The sequence below is a fragment of the Zalophus californianus genome, chromosome 9 (genome assembly GCF_009762305.2).
Source record: "Zalophus californianus isolate mZalCal1 chromosome 9, mZalCal1.pri.v2, whole genome shotgun sequence".
In the NCBI taxonomy this organism is placed as follows: domain Eukaryota; kingdom Metazoa; phylum Chordata; class Mammalia; order Carnivora; family Otariidae; genus Zalophus; species Zalophus californianus.
In genome coordinates, this window is record NC_045603.1 from 116,465,757 (window position 1) to 116,486,356 (window position 20,600).

Here is a 20,600-nt window from a genome sequence, read left to right on the forward strand (position 1 = left end):
AATTTGGAAGAGTGGAACAGTAATATGTTGAATTCAGAAATAAGGCAAAATTAGAAACATGAATAAACAGAAAAAATATAGGGAAGGATGTGGGAATAAGCTGTAGAATGGTATAATACAACCAGGTATCCCTAATAAAAATCATTTTCTAATAGTACTTTCTCCGTTTCAAAGTATTTCCTAGTTGCATTGAAGTGTGCCGGTGGTGACTATAATTCAGACATTCACCGTGACCACTAAGTATTAAGTTTAAAAATAAACAAACTTCCAGAATCATGCTCTATCTACAGGGCTGCACATCACCAGTGACACTATATGCATTTGTTCCAAGAAAGATTGTGAATTAGGCAACAGAAAATATCAAGAATGGAGCCTTACTTAAAAGTCTTTAAATAAAAGCAGACACACTACCTATCTCTTTTGATGAATGTGATATGGAAGATTATTTCCAGGCTCATTATACTTACCTGGCCACATGGCTCCTCAGCAAATGTTACTCGACTCTCTGGCTCATGGAGGGAGATCTAATTTCTAGAACAGTTTTGGAAATTAGGATATAAACTTTGATCATTCCCCAAAGGATAGACTCTGATTAATGGCGAGTCTGGAGAGTTTAACATCCCTAAAAGTTATCCTAAAAGAACAAAGTTTGATTAAAGTACTTCTACAAAGCAGGTCCGGAAAAGCCCCAGAATACCAGACCACTGTCCTCACCAAATATCTCTAAAATTGTACACACATACACACAAATATAGACAGTCTCAAAGATTTTGTCTATAAAATGAATTTCATTGTGTATATGTAAACATATGTACATATCTGGGATGATTCCTATTTCAATCAGGATCACAAATATTTTTAGAATAAACGGGTAGCAAAGAAGAAAAATTAGCCAGGGGAGACCCTCTTAAGAAGTCTGATGATAAGGGAAAGAAAGATAGCAGTGTAGGAAAGGCCTTTTCTTTTTTTTTAGGCTAGTGGAGATCAGAGCAAGAGAAAGGAGTCAATAGAAAAGGAGCAACTGAAGATCATGTGCCAATCTATCTTGGAAAATAAAATATATAGCATATGTTAAGCACATATGTCATGCCCTGTGCGAATGGCTAGCCCTAAGTTTTCTCAGACAATTCTGAAGCATGGACCTTCTTTTTTTTCCCCCTGCAGCACCATTAAAACAGCTCTGATCCCATTATATTAAATTTTTGTTTATGTGTCTCCTCAAAGGCAGAGACCACTGTTTATCCGTTTTGGTGTCCTCAGTGCTTAGCACAGGATGGAAGTTCTGTTTGGCAAATTGAATAAGTGACTGGATGAGAAGACAGGAGGGAAGAGGCAGAAGCAAGGAGTGAATCCAGGAGAATGCAAACAGGGCAGGCTCACACACACACAGGCACAGCTAGGCATGGAAAGGTAATGTTAGTATTCAGGAACATAGGTAAAAGACCTAGAGGGCAAATACGTGGAAAGAATTTGAAATAGAAAGATGAACATAAAGGGAAAGTGTGCCAGTGCCTTATAGTGTTATTTGGTAGAGTGAATGGGTATATACTTAGAGTATGTATATGTGCATGTGTGTGGGTTGAAGCTGGGTCTCCTAGAGAAGAGAAGGATTCGGTAGAAGGAAACTATAAGGAGAGAGTGATGACATTGCTGGGTACCCAAGAAAAAGGGTGATGGGGAAGTAGTTGAAGTAAATTCAATCACAGGAGCTAAAAATCTTTTCTCCCACAATGGTTGGCAATTCAAGAAGGGGGACTAGCAAGGTGAATGGTGCAGAAAGTCAAGGAAGGAAGCCATTACAGGATGGCAACAAGTGTACTAGAAATCTAGTCTGGGAAGATGGCAGGATAGAACGTCACTCAATGTGGCCCCACTCTTTCTGATCGTTTATTTTTTCTGGATAAGCCACGGCTAGAAACTTCCAGTCTTGTGCCCTTTTCTAAATGTAGCCAGAACCTCCTCAAAAATTAGGCTGATTAATTTTCAGAGGGTGTTTTATCCCAGGGAGTCAGCTTTGATCCCAGAAACTGCTATCCTCAGCCCAAACCACAAGCTACACAGAGACGAACAAATTTAGCAGCGAGAGGGAGGCTGACTCATGGAATGTGTGTGGCCAACCAATATGGCCACCATCAAATCATTGTCACCTCACTCTGATGGATCTGGGATCCCCAGGTTTCCTTTGGTGTCAGTTAGGAAAAGCTTATGGTCAGGAAATTTCTGGCCTCCCCTGTAGGGTAAATTATCCAGAAAACTATAGCAAAACATTAAAGTTCAAATAAGACTGCTCAGCTAAATCTATCATGGCTCCCACTAGAGAATTTCAACTGCTTGTTTACCTCACTAATACTTCCATGGAGAGGGCACTGCAGGTCATGATGATCCAACATGAGTGCCCCCCATATATTAACCTTAATAGGCAACATATGTTTATCCAGGTAATCTATTATTTCTTCCTCTGTGATTCCAAACTATCTTTCTGATTCTTAAACACTTCCCACAGTTGGTATCTAATCGTCTGAGTCTTTCTGAAAGTAATACAAGAAATGACCACACTTGACACTTTGATCCAGGACACCCCACCCTCCTTTTCTCAAAATCATATTTGTGCCACCGGCTACCCAACTTCAAGATGCTGGATATCACGCTATTGGTGAATAAGCATCTGAGAGAGGCAAAATGAATCTGATCAGGAGCCAGACATTTTCCATTAGTCATCCACCTTCCACCACCCTCAATCTCTCATTTCTTTTTTTTTTTTTTTTTTGTCAGCTCTCGGCGATTATATTTTGTGATAAGCTTCCGTCCCAACTGGATGGTCCCTGACATGGACTTAAACTCTTCATTTGCATCCAGGATAGTCCGGGAAGAATTGGCTAGAGTCTGCATGGCTTCCTCGCTCTGCTGGACCTGCTGGGACATCATCCTGCTGATTCCCATGAGGCTCTCCGTGATGGCACTGGACGTCTGGGCCAGGCTCTCTTTGGTGGTTTTCCTTTGTCTTAAGAGGTCTCCTCCCTGGAGAAGTTCTGCTTTCTGTAGATTGTCGACAGCAATTTTGCAAGTGAGATTAGCCTTCCTCCATGAGGTCTGATTGCTGAGCATCTGCTTTTTGTGATTCTCCACTTCCTGGAGCAGAACTTGCTTCTCCGACTCTTTGTCTTGCTCTTTCGCTGACTGCTCAAGCTCCTGTATTCTGTGCCGCAACTGCTGAAACTTCCCTTTCACTTTAGTATTCAGTTCAGTAAGTGCACTTAATGGTCCTGAACAATCTCGAATATCCTGGATAAGCGCCTTCACCTCCAGGTCGAATTTGACAATCTCTTGGTTACAGATACGGACGTGGACATCTTGGGGAGCCGCCATGTTGAGGACGCCGGCTCTCATTTCTTTTTTCCTCTTTTTTAACTTGCATTCATGTCTTTCCTTAAAAGGTTTTGTTATCTTATTAGTACTATGATTGCTCTCAGTGACCAAGTGTTTATTTCTTCCCTATTAAAATAGGGGCGCCTGGGTGGCTCAGTTGGTTAAGCATCTGCTTTCAGCTCAGGTCACGATTTCAGGGTCCTGGGATCAAGTCCCACATCGGGGTCCCTGCTCAGTGGGGAGCCTGCTTCTCCCTCTCCCTTTGCCCCCTCCCTGCTCATGTTCTCTCTCTCTCTCTCTCTCTCTCACTTAATCACTCTCTCTCAAATAAATAAATAAAAATCTTTTAAAAATTAAAAAAAAATCACCCATCTGTGTAGCACTGTGCTATATTCCCCAATGAACAGAAAAGTCAATGAAATGGCTCCTGCCTTCAAATAGTTAATAGTTGTATGTGTCACATTGTGCATTTTTCTGTATGGTTGTTTGTTATTTTCCTCTGAATTTTCAGCAATTCTTTATATGTTCTGAATATAATACGTGTTGTGACACAATTCTGCCAAAAGTCTCTTCATGTCCTTTCCCATTTTGCTACATGTTTCCTTGTCATCTTATTGCTTTCTAACAATTCTTTATAGATTTTGGATATAAACCTGATGTCAGTTACATGTGTTGAAATTTCTTCCTCCAGATTGTGTATTTTTTTCCTACTTTCTTTATAAAGTCTTTAGGTACATTGGAAATTATAATTGTAATTTCTCCAATAATGAGTTACTATTTTTGTATCTTGTTTAAGAAGTCCTTCTCCAGGGACGCCTGGGTGGCTCAGTCAGTTAAGTGGCTGCCTTCGGCTCAGGTCATGATCCCAGGGTCCTGGAATCGAGCCCTTCGTCAGGCTCCCTTGCTCCCCAGGAAGCCTGCTTCTCCCTCTCCCTCTCCCTGCCACTCCACCTGCTTGTGCTTTCTCTCTCTCTGTCAAATAAATAAAATCTTTCAAACAAATAAAAAAAAGAAGTCCTTCTCCATATCAGTCATAAGGATATTCACCTACATGTTCTACATTTTATAATTTTGTAATTCACATTTGGAACTGATTATTATGTGTGATTTGGAAAGACTCCAATTTTTTTTTTCCATATTGACGAAAATTTGCCCAGGCCAACTTTGGCAAATAGTCCATTTTTTCCCTGACTGATGTGAAATGTCATAAATAAAGTTTCTAAATAGATGGATTTTTTTTTTTTTCTAGGTTGCTTAGTCTACTCAGTGGGTTTATTCTTCACTTATGTGCCAATGCTACTGCAGAATTTGAAGGAGCCTACTTGGGTATAAATCCTGGCTTTCCTATTTCCTGTTTGTGGTGGACTTTTATACTTAACCGCAGTTATTGCTTTACTTGGCTCATCTATAAAACTGTTATAAGATCCCACTTCACCTCACAGTCATTGCTAAGTTGTTTTCCATTTGTGACTCTAAGGTTTCGGGTCTTTCTTGTTCTCTTAGTAACTACCACGCCCCTCTTGGGTTCTACTGTCAATACGCTGTCTCTCCTGATCCTGGGGTCTGGGAGAATTCTGAGAAGTTGTCAAACAGCCATTGTTCTTCTGGGATCACACTACCTTTTGATATCTATCCGGGATAGGGAGGTATAAGTCGGCCTGAGTCCCCAGATCTATGTGGGATTTCTGTTCCCATCCTCATCTGTCTGGGCCCCTCACCTTTTCTCTTTATGTCAAAGGTGCATCAAACACCTTAGTGAATGCCTTAGGGAAATAGCACCAGGTAAGAGAAATTCTAGGAATAAATCTATTTTCAAATAGAATTTCAAATATATTATTCTTCTAAATAACTAATAACACATGTTCGGAAAGATCTTCTTAATGTTCCAAAATTCTTATTCTACTGCATCAGCCTGCATTAATTAATTAATTAATATTTATTTATTTATTTGAGGAGGGGGAGAGGCACAGGGAGAAGGAGAGAGAGAATCTTAAGTGGTTTCCATACCCAGTGCAGAGCCTGACTCAGGGCTCCATCTCATAACCCAGAGATCATGACCTGAGCCAAAATGGAGTCTGACGCTTAACCAACTGAGCCACCCAGGCACCCCATAGTCTGCATTTAAATACAAGTAGACAAAATGATTTATTTTCCAACTATTTTGAAGAAACAGGAATCTCTATATTTTGCAATTTGACTATTATGTAAAAACACAGTTTCCAAAATTCCCTATAGAAGCGCTGTCCACAGGGTGCCTGAGTGGCTCAGTCAGTTAAGCGTCTCCCTTAGGCTCAGGTCATGATCTCAAGGGCCTCGGATGGAGCCCTGAGTCAGGCTTCCTGCTCAGTGGGAAGTCTGCTTCCCTTCTCCCTCCCCCCCCCAACCCCGTGCGCTCTCTCTCTCTCTCTCTCTCTCTGAAATAAACAAATAAAATCTTAATTAAAAAAAAGGCATTGTCCACATATTAGCTTGCCAAACTTAGCTTTTAAACAAAAATTAACTTGAACTTTTAAATGAAAGGAGCATTATTACTTTTAGGCAAAAGGTTTTCATCTGAAAAGACAAATTTGGATTAATTATTCTATCTAAATTATTCGTTGCTATAACTAGTTAATGAATTTGTAGAGCACTTAGATATTTTCTTAGGTAAAGATCGTAACTTAATTTGATAGACATTAATTCCTGAGAAGTTCTTATCTATTAAGGCTTATTAAATTGTACATAACAAAATACTCCCTGAAAAGAGACGAACCTATGCCTCTTCCTTATCTTTAAGGAAAAACTGTCCTCTCTTCTTTCCTTTAGTTGTTTTGCCACCTTTTAGTTCCGAGGTATGATAGATACTCGTTTGTACCCCACTACTGAGGATTTTGTGAAATTGTTGATACAATCAGTCTAAATTTGATTTCACATTAGCAGATCCTTTCTTTGCTAACCATAAATTGTAGAATGGCTTTTAATGCTTAAAAAGTTGACAAATTACTTCTTTTTAAGAATCTCAATTATTTGAGAAGTATCTGTTTACCTATCAACCAGTCTTAACTACAGTCAGAACACATCCCTTTATGGGCACTCGATTTTTTTTTGCTCAGCTCAGTAATAAGTCCAGGACTTACGAGTTCATGAAATGAATAGGAGATCACTTCTCTAGCACTGTTATCTCTGGGGTAACCCACACACTTTCTGGTTCCAGGGGCCCCTTTCCCCTCTTCCTCTGGACAGCATGAGGTTTTCTCTCTTCTTTTTGGGTTTTAAATGTCAGGGTTGCTGCCACAGCAAAGCAGTTCCTCAGCAGGGGTTGGCCTCAGGACAGGGCTGGGAAGTAAAAGGGAGAGGAAAAAGGAAAATCACCGGGGATTTCTGCCGTGCTCTGGCACTCAGAGGGCCCTTCTCCTAGTCCGCTGACTGAACTAGGGAGTTTCTCTCTGAGTTTCGGCAGCACATTTCTGCCAATGGATCTGCCCGCAGGTCAAGGCTGGGCTACAAAGGAGGGAAAAACAAACAAGGATTCTCACCTCTATTGCAGATCAGTATTTAGGTTTTAGCTGCTGTCCCAATAAGTTGGCTTCCTCCATCAAGGCTGACACCAGATGTTCCGGATCTTTAAGAACACATGTGGAGACTGACCACATGGAATAGGAAATTGAACCGAGGCTCAGCTCTGTACACCCAGTGAAACTGCTCTGGCCATGGGGCTCCTTCTCAGCAATGCTAATTACATTAAAATTGAAAAGTCACATGAGAGGAAATAAGAAATAACTGGAGGCAGAACTGTGTGTAGTCTGTTCAGTTCCATTTTAAGGGAAGCTCTGAGGAGGAATTTGGGACAGATTTATGACATGGGCAAAGACTGAGGTCCTGAGGGAAAGGATTTGAGAGAGCTTCTAGTGGCTTTTGGATCATGTCTGTGTAAGCAACAAATCAGAGGTATGCATATTCATATCCTGTTCCATTTGTCAGCATGGCTGGGAGAAGGAGGCTGAATTAGGAGAAGATGGCCACCCCCCCTTCTGCTGCCCTGGATGGTTTGCCTTGGAGCTCAGCCCCAGGCAATGTGCTGCTTTATATCTGCTTCCTGCCCCCAGGATGGCCTTGCACAGAGGAGATTGGAACAGGAATTTGCTATCGATTATAGTCTAAACCTGATTATATCCAAAATCAGCCTTTAAAATTTTTTTATTTTTACATTTTGAAATAAAATTCCAATTACAGTCTTACTTGTTTATTGGTTGGGTACCTCGCTTTTATCATTAACCATGAAGTTTTGGTCCTCATTTCTAAGTGAATTAAACCTGAAAGTCTTTTTTGGCCATACCTGTTATCCTCAATTAGGGTCTTCCATAATTACCATGTGCCAAGCACCATCCTAGGTATTTCTGCATAAATTACCTCCTTTACATCTCAGAGCAATATATAGAGCTCAGAGAGATTTTGCCATTTGCAAAAAAGCGAAGCTGAGATTCCAACTCGGAAGTATTTGTTTAACCCTTGTGCTTCCTTTCAATGTCATGGGTAATAGACCATTGTTCCCTTGTACTCTATTGTCGTCTACAACCTCTAGTGTCCAAACATATTTACATCTTGCTATAACTAGTTTTTGTCATAAAAAAAAAAATTGAGCAACTTGTTTTTGGAAACACTCCGCAATTATTTGGAATGTCAAGAACCTTGGCCACTGCTAGACTTTAATTCCTTAGGGAACCCAAGAAGATTTACTTTTACAAGCCACTGCCACCGATCCCTATCATGTATCAAAGGGTCACCATGATCTTTGACATCTGGTTCATAGCCTAGACATTTAGAGCCTAACCGGGCTGGATACCTAGCTCAGGGCCTGGCTCTGCAGCTTTCCCAGGAAAGAAGAGTGGGTTCACCTCTTCCACTGTGGCCAGTTCCTCTACTGGGAAAAATCTCACCAGTAATGTCACCACAGTGACTCTCCTTTGGGACTGCCCAGAAGTCACAGCAAAACTGCCTGTAATGGAAAGACATGGTAGTTGCAAACGATGTGATCCCTGTCCCATCTAAGATGGGGGAGGCGATGGTGCGGACAAGAATATAGAACACATAAAATTTAAATAAAGCAGTAATTGACATAGGCTCGTGAAAATCCAATATACAGTAGTGCCCCCTTATCTGCAAGGAATTCGTTCCAAGAGCCCCAGCAGATGCTTGAAACTGCAGAGAGTACCAAACCGTATAGATACAGTGTTTTTTTCTTCTACATATATACCTATGATAAAATTTAATTTATAAATTAGGTAAAATAAGAGATTAATAATAATAACTAACAATAAAATAGAACAATTATGACAATATACTATAATAAAAGTTATGTGAATGTGGTCTCTCTCTCTCAAAATATCTTACTGTAACCCCCCCCTTCTTGTGATGAGTGTGATGATAAAATGCCTATGTGATGAGATGAAGTGAGGAGCATGACACCAGCACTATGACAGAGCACTGGGCCACGACTGACCTTCTGACCATACATCAGAGAGAGAATCATCTGCGTCTGGGCTGCAGTTGACCACAGGTAACTAAAACTGCAGAAAGCAAAACCACACAGAAGGGAGAAGGCTACTGTATTTGCATAATTTATATTTTGAGGGATCTGTGCACGTTGCACTTATACTCTCACCCAGCAATTTCTTTTTATCTTTTATTTTATTTTTTTTAATTTATTTTATTTGACAGAGAGAGAGCACAAGCAAGGGGAGCAGCAGAGGGAGAGGGAGAAGCAGGCTCCTCTCTGAGCAGGGAGCCCGATGCAGGACTTGATCCCAGAACTCTGGGATCATGACCTGAGCCGAAGGCAGACACTTAACCGACTGAGCCACCCAGGCGCCCCCAGCAATTTCTTTCTAAAGGGCCCTAGCAATAAACATTATAAATGTAAACGGGAGAATTAAAAGCCAGGGACGTGTGCTTAGAAGATTAATAGCAGAGTTCAGATGTAGGAAATTCAGTTGAATAATTTAGGAATTTTTTTCCTATTAATTTTTTTTATTTTCAGCCATCAATTTGTTATTTGCCCTCACATATGAAGACCCAATCACAGATTGTCGATTTTAAAGCAGCAAAGTGATGTCCTCCATCTAGTGCTTTCTCAAGTTTGCATTCCTTTATAGCCTCCTGCAGCTCTGCCTTTGGCTCTGGTGTTTACCTTTGATCCCATGCAGGGTTGCTCCTCTCGGTTGTTAGTGCTCTGCAGAGAGAAGAGCCCCCAAAGGAACCCAGATCTTGACAGGCCTTGGGCAGCTGTCCCCCAAGCAGTGTCCTCCCACCAGCTCACAGGTACCTCTGGGTGGGATGAAGGCAATGGGAAAATGTCAAGGGCCATCACTTCCACATCAATAGCAGAATGAACTCTTTTCTACCCACCTTCTTGCTTTCCATCTTCCCTAAGTCTTTTCAAAAGCTGGATTTGCATGTCCTTTTCCAGATGGAAAACCTAGCCACCAAACAAACAAAAAAACCCCACTGCACCTTAGCTTCACCCTCCTGTTTTACTAACAGTAGCATTTCAGATCTGCAGACAAGTCAACAAAGAAAATATCACGTATTTCAAGGAAGGGTTTATTTAACAAAGTCACTTCTGCCTGGCAGATGATCTAAACAACGTATGTGAAGGACTAGGTGATGGGAAACCCTTGAATAACCCTACACAAGATAATTCTCTCTCTGATCCAGAATGCAATGTCATCTTTTTTTTTTTCTGGTTGTTTTTTTTTTACTATGTTAATCACCATACATTACATCATCAGTTTTTTTTTAAGATTTTATTTATTTATTCATGAGAGACAGAGAGAGAGAGAGAGAAGCAGAGGGAGAAGCAGGCTCCCCACTGAGCAGGGAGCCTGATGCGGGACTGGATCCCAGGACCCTGGGATCATGACCTGAGCTGAAGGCAGACACTTAACCATCTGAGCCACCCAGGCGCCCTACATCATCAGTTTTTGATGTAGTGTTCCATGATTCATTGTTTGCGTATAACACCCAGTGCTCCATGCAGAACGTGCCCTCTTTAATACCCATCACCAGGCTAACCCATCCCCCTTCCCCTCCCCTCTAGAACCCTCAGTTTGTTTCTCAGAGTCCATCATCTCTCATGGTTCATCTCCCCCTCCGATTCCCCCCCTTCATTCTTCCCCTCCTGCTATCTTCTTCTTCTTTTTTTAACATAGAATGCAATGTCATCTTACACGTCATATTTTCCTTCAGTCAATTTCCACATCCAATTGGACATGAGATTTTCAAACTACAACTTTCAGGAGTGCTGCCTTTTCATTTAGGCTCTAAGCAAGAGGAGACTATTGTTTCTGAAAAGGCTCTCCAATTCCTCCTGTAAGGATCAAGGTGCACTGAGGGAATTCGGGAGCTAACCAGGAACAGCGACACTGATTTCTTTCTTTTTTTTTTCCCCCCAGTCTTTCATCTTTTAACTGTTGATTTGTAGAAGATATTTGCATATCCTGAATACAATTTTTTTTTTTTTTCCCCACGGAGGCCCATAGGGGAAGGGAGTGAAATCCAAAGGGGGAGAAATCAGAGAGGGAGATGAACCATGAGAGACGATGGGCCCCGAGAAACAATCTGGGGGTTTCAGCAGGGGAAGGGGTTGGGGGGAGGAGATAACTGGGTGATGGCTATTGAGGAGGGCACGTGCTGTGATGAGCACTGTGTGTTATACGCAAATAATGATTCCTTGAACACTACAGCAACACTGACTTCTTAAGGAAGACTAGAGGTGATGGGAAATCTGCAGGCACCAGGCACTCAGGGGACAGAACTAGGATGTGTCATGGTCATTCTCTCGGAAGCAAGTTGAGGCAATAGACTCATCTGCTGTGATAATAATGCAGAAGTTGGATGCCCTGCCTCAGACCAGGCAACAGGGAGAAGGGCAATACAGACTATTCCGAGGCGAATACGTCCAGCATTTCAGCTTGTCCCTGAAGAAGCAGCCGAGTTTTATTTTCCTCTGGAGCTCACTCTCTGTAGGCAGATGTGAAGGGGGCTATGGGGAGAGGTCCTGGAGACAGGAAGCCCCTGATGTGCCCAGAAGCTAGCACTTGGCTCTCTCAGGCATGCGTGGAGAGCTGGCTGGACAGCCCTACCAGAAGTCTCTGCCCGAGTGACTGAGAGTGAATGAGGAGAGAGCTTCCCCTAAGGGAGGAAGGAGTCGTGACAAGCTTGACCCCAAAACAAAACCTTAGTCATCAGAGGGGAGCACAGAACAAAAGCTGTCACTCAACCAAGTCCCTGGACCTTGACTGAGTCCAAGGGCAAGGATGGAAGCTGTAAGTGAAGCAATTGAACAGCTGTTACACCAGAAGCCGAGTTTCCGTGTGGGCAGCACAGATTTGATGCTCTTTAAGCACAATTAAAGCAAGGACACCGAGAGGCCCCTTCTGCCACAGACCACCACACAGTTCAGGTCCCCGGGGCCTCCTAAGCATCTGTGGTGGTCCAGGTGTGGGATGACAGAAGCATGGTAGTGTAGCGGGCTGTCATCTAAGATGATTTGATCATCGGAGAGCTTGGAGAAGACTGGGTAGAGACAAGGGTGTCACATGAAGCGTTCCTGGGGACAGTGGGAACTGTCCCAATGATGTTCTCTTGTGGGATATATATTTATTAACTTTTTCCTTCCCTTAATTATTTTGATACAATATAGTCAAATGCCTTAAATCTAGGAAGCTACGATGCTGCCCATAAGATCTAATTCCTAAATTTCTGGATGGAGAGTCAGGATAAAATCAATGTGATTAACCCCCAGTTAGTAAATCAGGCCCTCTGAGCTTGTGTGCAGCTCTTGTGATATCCAGCCCATCTGCTTTCTCAGGGAAGGCTAGATTCATGGAAGCTGGCCGGGATAGCTTCCTGGGGCTGGAGGTTCAGGGTACAGCATAAAGAATCCACCAAACCATAGCATCAAAACAAAAGAAGATACATACAAGAGTGTAAGTTTGGGGCTGGAGGAAACATGACCAAACCGTGTGGTCCACTTGAGGTACCCACATCAAGCAGAAATAAAGCTATGGAAACAAAATGGGGCAGGGCAAGAGATGAAAAATTCCCACAGCCTCAAGATATCCTGGAGCTCTCCTAGAGATGCTCCTCTCTGGCCTTCTTAGGTGTGCTTCGCGCATTTAAGGGCAGGAAACAAAATGCACAGGTTTTACGATTATGTGCTAGAGTAGTTTGTTGGAGCCCCACCATAATAAAATACTGTAAACCAGGTGGCTGAAACGACAGAAATTCACAATTCTGGAAGTTAGAAGTTTGAGGGGCACTGGGTGGCTCAGTCGGTTAAACATCTGCCTTCAGCTCAGGTCATGATCCCGGAGTCCCGGGATCGAGCCCCACATCGGGCTCCCCGCTCAGTGGGGTGTCTGCTTCTCCCCCTGGCCCTGCCCCCTCTCATGCTCTCTTTCTCTCAAATAAATAAATAAATAAAATAAAATAAAAAGAAGTTTGAGATCAAGTTGTTGATAGAGTTGGTTTCAGCAGAGGTCTCTCTCCTTGGCTTGTAGATGGCCAACTTCTCCCTGTGTCTTTATATAGTCTTCCTTCCGTGTGAGTCTGTCCTAATCTCTTCTTATAAGGACACCAGTCCTATTGGATCAGGGGCCACACAAATGTCCTCATTTAACCCTCATTGTCTCTATAAAAACCCCATCTCCAAATACCACTACATTATGAGGCACTGGGGGTTGGGACTTCAACATCCGGATTTTGGGGGGGGGACACAGTTCAGCCTATCACATGTTTTAAAAATAATTATATCAGAGTGTATGTATACTTATGGTTAGTTTCCTATTAATTAATTAGTAAAGAAGTAGTCTCTATTATAATTCTCTCCACACTGGTATGACACCAGAGAGTAGAGAAAGGAAATTGAGGGCAGTTTAGGCTAGGGCACAGGTTGGTAGGAGACTCTGGTCATCCCCATTTCCAATCCTGCCGTCAGATACCATTTATCGTTGGGGGAGAGCTGGGTAGCAGATTCTATCTGTCCGCCTTTTTGGGAGAGTAGTTCTTTCAAGCCAAGGAGCAGGAAAATGGTAGAAAAGAATGGTACCCAATCAACCCGGTCAGTGTCTCTTGAAGGAGACACTATATCCATCTTGACGGGAGGGATTGGGTGCAGGGAGTTTACTAGGGAGTGCTCTCTGGATCAATACCTGTGAAGAAAACAGAGTTGGGCAAAGGGAAGCATTGGACCTCATCCTGGCAGCATCTGTGCAACAACAGCCTGAGCTGATCCCAGAGCTCGGGAGCTGGGATGGCCACATCAAGTTGAGCCCCCATTAGATAAGAGGCTGGATCTCCCCACCTCACTAACCCCTATAGCAAAGATTGGTTTTTAGATAAGGACCATCCCCAGGGATGGCGCATGATCTTAGATACAGGTCTCTTTAACTACACCCCCAACAAATGGAGGGCGAAAACCTCAGTCTCAGAGGGAAGATCCAGATGTCTCATAACAGTATCCTTTGCAGTCAGTTTTATCTATATCTATCTATCTATATATATATATAGAGAGAGAGAGAGAGAGAGAGAGAGAGAGAATTATTCAGAAAAGCATCATTCAGGGGCCCATGAGAAGATAAGTCCCCAAATAACAAATACTTACTTGAAATTAGTCTTTGATCATCCCTGATCAAAAAGATGTGAATCCTAGGGCGCCTGGGTGGCTCAGCTGGTTAAGCGACTGCCTTCGGCTCAGGTCATGATCCTGGAGTCCCGGGATCGAGTCCCACATCGGGCTTCCTGCTCAGCAGGGAGTCTGCTTCTCCCTCTGACCCTCTTCCCTCTTGTGCTTTCTATCTCTCATTCTCAAATAAATAAATAAAATCTTTAAAAAAAAAGATGTGAGCCCTATAAAATGTGGTCATAATGTTGTTTTCAAATCACAGTATCCTCTAAAATTAGAGATTTTAAAGATGGATTCATGTAATCCATTGGCCCCAAAAATGCCAATTAAGTAACTACAATCAGCAAGATTCCTGAACTTACATTTGCCTGTTCAACATGACAGCTTTCTAGATTAACAGAGAATTTGTAACGAACTTCTCTGTATATAGTGAGCTATTTCTAACCTTTGTAGTTACATAGAAATATGTAAAATATATGTACCTCATCTTTCTCCCTCTCTGACCATCTCTGTCTCAAATGAATAAATAAAATCTTTAAAAAAAAGAGCGAAAATAAATTATTACACATCTAATGTATTTTAACTATGGGCATTCACAAGATTCAGTTATTCAATTGTCCATCGGTTTCAACAGATATTTACTGAACATCTTCTGTATGCCCAGCACAATGCGTGAACTAAGCCTTGGAAGTGCTTTAAAAAAAAGATATGGCCCCAGCTCAGTTCTTTACAGTCTTTGGATGACCCAGACCAAAAAAAAAAAAAAAAAAAAGAAAAGAAAGAAAGAAAGAAAAAGAAAAAAGAAAAAACGAAATAAAATAATTAGAAATTGTTTTATGTGCTGTTAAGAAGACAGTGTGCCAGTCTAGAGAATAACTGAGGTAAAGGGGACAGCTACTTTCATTGGAGGATGGAAAAGGCCTCTCTGGGGAGGTGACCTTGAAGCTCTGGCCTGAAGGTCAGGAAGGGACTGGACATCCGTGCTATAAAGGAAGGGTCCCAGGTAGGGAGAACAGCATGTGCGAAGGCTCTGAGGTGGGAAGGAGCGTGGCTGCACTGACGACTGTTGTGTAGTGAGGGAGGGAATGACAGGAGGTGGCATTCGGAGGGTTGAGAGGATGCAGGTCAGATAGGGTTTCAGAGGAGGTTAGATTTTATTCAAAGTACAACCAGAAGGCATTGAAGTGTTGCCAGCGGCGGGGAGAGGTATCTGATGTATGTTTCAAGAAGATGGCTCTGGTTTTGTGTGGAGAATGAACCAGAGAGGCCTTTGAGCAACAGCACGGAGAAGGGTTAGGAGGCGGGCACAGAACACTAGGGAGGGACCATGGAGGGACTGGAATAACTTGGGATTGCACAGAGGGTGGGCGGGGCCAGCTAGGGAGGGGGGGAAATGGGCGTGGTTAGAGGGACTCTGAGATACGCCCCTCAAGCAACCGGGCAGATGGTAGTTCCATTTACTGAGATGGAGACGATCAGGAACAGAAATAAGATGCGAGTGTTAAAGGTGGAGAGTGAATTAGCATTGACTTTCTGCTTCTTTCTCTTCCTCCTTTCTCACACCTTCTCCTTCTGCATTCCTATGCATACCTTCACAGCATGTAGATATTAATTAAATGTAATACCACCAATCTGTTAATATTATAAAAATAATGATAATGACTTTTATCATGCTTTGCATATATACCAGGGACTATGCCAGGTGTTGAATATACCTTATCTCATTCATTCTCACTATAATCCTGAGAGATGACACCCGTTGACTGTAGACGACCAAAGCCTACAGAGTTTAAGTCACTTGTTCAAAGTCACATTATGTTATCTATGTGGCATTGAACCCAGGAAGCTGGACTCCAAAGCTGACACAGTGTTTCTACATACTGGATTTAAGGCTTTTGAGATGTTAATTCTCAAAGTTTTTATGACACATTCAAACATTTCTCTGCAGAGAAACCTATTTCCTTCATACTGTCATGTGGGAGTTCCAGTTAATACTTCTTCACCATCTGTATGTGATCAGTTTAGCATCAGTAAATCAGTCTGCAAATATTTTGTATCAACATAAGCCTCCTACTTGATTTCAAATATGTTGAAACTGAGCCTAGAAGAGAGAGCACGACGAATTGTCAAATCCATAATGTCTGTTGTGTTTCTAGAGGATTTCTGTCTGTAGTTTCTATTAACATTAAAGGCAGTTAGTTTTGTTTGATAGTGAACAGACCTTTTGAGTTGAAAATAAGAATGATTCCGTGTACGCCAGGGAACTGTATATTCGGATTTTGTGGATTACTGATAACATCTCTTACCCTTTCTTTATTGCAGGCTGAGCAATTGACCCCCTCACCAGCCCCGGTGGGTGGGAAAGGGGGCACTTGTGTGCCTGACTGCAGGGCGTGGTGACCAGCTTCCAGCAGAGTTCCTCTGAATGCCAGCCACTGTGCTGGGGCCTTCACATACGGTGTCTTTGACCTTCAACATCAAATTGCAGAGAAGGAAAACCAGGCCAACAGCAACGTCCTCGGAGACTTTCTCCTTTAACAACTACTTTTTCTTTCTCCTCCACATCACTTCATATTAATTACTTTTATATTTTTCAATATTTGTTCTTAAAAGGGATGGTCATTGTAGGGAATTGAGACATTTTACCAAAATAAAAATAAAAATAAATCACCTATGTTCACATTACCCAGATATAACTGCAGTTCAAATGTTGTCATTCCTTCAAGTCATAAATGACTATGGATCGTAATTTTGTATGTACTACTTCAATTTTATTTTAAAACAATATAACGCTACAAGAATTTTTCCATGTTCTTGCCTATTTGTCAAAACAAAAACACTTAAAAATATTTATAATGTTCTAGGATATAGCTATATCCTCATAATTTCCCTAATGTTTGACATTAAAATTTGCACAAGGGAATATTACACCGCTCTAAGTGATACACCAAAAATGTATGATACTAACACAATATTTAGATGTATCCTACTGGAAGTAGACAAAAGAGAATTTGGAAGAGGTACACTTGCATTTTTATTCATGTTGTTGTTATTCTGAAACAACCTCAAACTTACAAAAATGTTGCAAGAATGTTTATGTATTCTGGAGCCATTTGAAACCAAGTTGCTTACATGATGCCCTCGGAAAATTTCAGTGTGCATTTCCTAGGAGCAAAGGTATTCTGCTACATAATTATAATACTACCATCAAATTCAGGAAATTAACATTGCTACGGGCTACTGCCTAATCCTCAGTCCCCATTCCAGTTTCAACAACTGTCCCCAAAATGTCCTTTATATAAAAAGATCTAATCCAGATCCCGTTGCATTTAGTTGCCATGTCACTTTAGCCTCCTTCTATGTAGAACAGTTCCTTAGTATTTCCTTGGTTTTCAGGACCTTGGTGCTCTTGAAGATTACAGACCAGTTATTTTGTAGAATGTCCCCAGTGGGTTTGATGTTTCCTTGGGATTAGATTCAGGTTATGCAGCTTTGTCAGGAATATCACAGAGAAGATGTTATGCTCTTATTACACTTTTTTTTAAGATTTTATTTATTTATTTGAGAGAGAGAATGAGATAGAGAGAGAGCATGAGAGGGAAGAAGGTCAGAGGGAGAAGAAGACTCCCCGCCGAGCAGGGAGCCTGATGTGGGACTCGATCCCGGGACTCCAGGATCATGACCTGAGCCGAAGGCTGTCGCCCAACCAACTGAGCCACCCAGGAACCCTGCTCTTATTACACTTTATCAGGTAGAATACTACTTGGATTTGTCCCATTATTGGTGGCAAATTTATTTTTATTTTTAAAAAAATATTTATCTACTAAAATTAAAAAAAAATATTTATCTACTTACTTTAGAGAAAGGGGGGGTGGGGCAAAGGAAGAGAAAGAATCTCAAGCCGACTCCGTGCTTGGCGCAGAGCCCAACGCAGGGATCGATCCCATGACCCTGAGATCATGATCCCAGCCGAAACCAAGAGTCAGATGCCCAAGGGACTGAGCCACCCAGGAGCCCCAGTGATATTCACTTTAAACACTTGATTAACATTGCGTCTAGGAAGATTTTTTACTATGAAGTTACTCCTTCCACCTTTGTCATTAATAAGTATTTTGAGGGGAAGGATTTTTTACCTCAAATTTTCAATTGATTCATTTTTTTTTATTTTTTTTAAAGATTTTATTTATTTATTCATGAGAGACAGAGGGAGAGAGAGGGAGAGAGAGAGAGAGAAGCAGAGGGAGAAGCAAGCTCCCAAGGAGCAGGGAGCCCGATGCGGGACACGATCCCAGGACCCTGGGACCAAGACCTGAGCCGAAGGCAGACGCTTAACCATCTGAGCCACCCAGGGGCCCATCAATTGATTCATTATTAATTTAAGTCAGTATGGGCTCATGGATTCCTGTTTGTTCAGTGGGTTGTAATCTGTTACTATCATTTATTTTGATGCACAAATCACCCCAGATTTGGCCAGTGAGAGCTCCTATGAGCTTCTGATTTATCCCCAATATTCTCTGAGCAATTTCTTACTTCAGGCACAAGGAAATGTTCTAGGCCCATTTCATACTTTCCCACCCCAGCCCTGGAATCAACCTTTTCTTCCTAAGAGTGCTCGTTTCTTTTAGTGGAAGTTGGTATTTAGAAACCAGGTCTGGATACCACACTTGCTCATTGCTTGTATGGTATCATTGCTCCTAAGCCCTCTCGGTAAACAGAACTAGAAAAGAGATAGAATACGTATAGATTCACATCAATATTTATTTCTGTTACTATATTGAAAGCATCGGTTTTTGTATACTTATGCAGTCTATCATTATTTTAAAATTTATCATGTCTCCCATTATTTTTATGTCATTAAAGTCCTTGCTCATCAACTGATTCTTTGTTTACATGTTCTAGTTTTCTAATGGGTTTCCTTATTATGTTTATTTTCTCACCTGGAATTTATTTGGAGTATGTTATAAGATGAAACTCTTGCCTGTTTATTGTTTCAAGTCATCAGTCAATCTCCAGTATAATTTATGGAGTAATATATCCCTTCTTCATTAATAATATTCTCTTTTCAAATATATTGTCATCTATTATATATTTGAGTTTCAGGGATGTCCATTCTGTCTGTTGATTCTTTTGCCTCAGACATTTAGTTTTCATTATTGTAGCATAATGTAGCAATATTTCATTATTTCATATTGCTTTTTTTAAAAAAGATTTTATTTATTTATTTGACAGAGAGAGAGACATAGCGAGAGAGGGAACACGAGCAGGGTGAGTGCGGGAGGGAGAAGCAGCCTTCCCGCCGAGCAGGGAGCCCGACTCGGAGCTCCATCCCAGGACCCTGGGACCATGACCTGAGCCGAAGGCAGACGCTTAAGGACTGAGCCACCCAGGCGCCCCTCATTATTTCATATTGTAACATATTATATTTTAATATCTGTTAGGGTAATTTCCCTACACCAGAAATCTTGCATGCCAATGGACTGATATTGTGTTCCTCCCAGAACATTTGGCAGCACTGTCAAATAACTGAGGAAATGACCTGGAGTTTGGGGACTTTGTGTCCTTTCCCAAATTTTGTTACAAGTGTAGCTATTTCCTTTGCTTGCCCTGAATTCTTGAGTGAATAGGTGCCATCTATAACATACTGGCAGAATTCAGGCGCACTGGTGGCTCCCTCCTAACTGGAGAGTTGTCCAGAGCATCTGCAAGGATTTGAATCACCAACACGGTGGGAGAAGGCCAATTTGGGTCCAAAGAGAAAAAATAAGGTCACTCAGATGTAATATTATTCAACAACCTTCTACTCCTCTCTTTTGTTTACTCCTTATTAGCTATCATTGGAGCCGAAAAATTTGCACTTCAAAGCGAACCAAAGGAGCAACTACAGATAACATAGGAGTTAAGACCTAAGAATTACAATGAAAACAATGCATTATGAATATAAGAAAAAGAAAAAGAAAAGAAAATGATGCATTAAAAACAGACCTTCAGGCAGCAGTTCTTTCTGCCCAGGGGTCCCGTCCCTGTGCTTTTTAATAAAACCACCTTTTTGCACCAAAGATGTCTCAAGAATTCTTTCTTGGGGGGCACCTGGGTGGCTCAGATGGTTAAGCACCTGCTTTTCGGCTCAGGTCATGATCTCCAGGTCCTGAGCATCAAGCTCCCTGCTCAGTGGGGAGTCTGCTTCTCCCTCTCCTTCTGCCTCTCCCCCTCCTCCTCTCCCTGCTTGTACTCTCTCTCTCTCTCTCAAATGAATAAATAAAATCCTTAAAAACAAACAAACAAACAAAACCAGATCTTCATTTTTGGGTTATAAAATGTAGGCAACTTATTTCATCACATCCTAGTCTGATTATCACTGTGCCTTGTTTATTTCTCCTGGTGATTAAGACAATCATGTTTCTTTGAAGGGGCAGTGTTTTAGTTGGATATACAATAAGCCCCAGAGAGACAGCAAGGTGATCTTGTACATTTATTGTTATTGGTATTCTACAGGCAAGCCTGCTTGTGTGTCCTTAATTTCTTGCTCCACTGATTTACAAATGGTAACTGTATAGCTGGGAATCAACACAGT

At 41.7% G+C, this 20,600-nt stretch overlaps 1 protein-coding gene across 1 annotated transcript; it reads right to left on the minus strand.

The window, feature by feature from the left end:
• Positions 1-2,742: 2,742 nt before the first annotated feature.
• On the minus strand, positions 2,743-3,376 carry LOC113922239 (vesicle transport protein SEC20-like). The gene has a single exon (XM_035729340.1). The coding sequence runs from the start codon at positions 3,364-3,366 to the stop codon at positions 2,743-2,745; it is 624 nt and encodes a 207-aa protein (XP_035585233.1). The 5' UTR covers positions 3,367-3,376.
• Between the last annotated feature and the right edge of the window lie 17,224 nt (positions 3,377-20,600).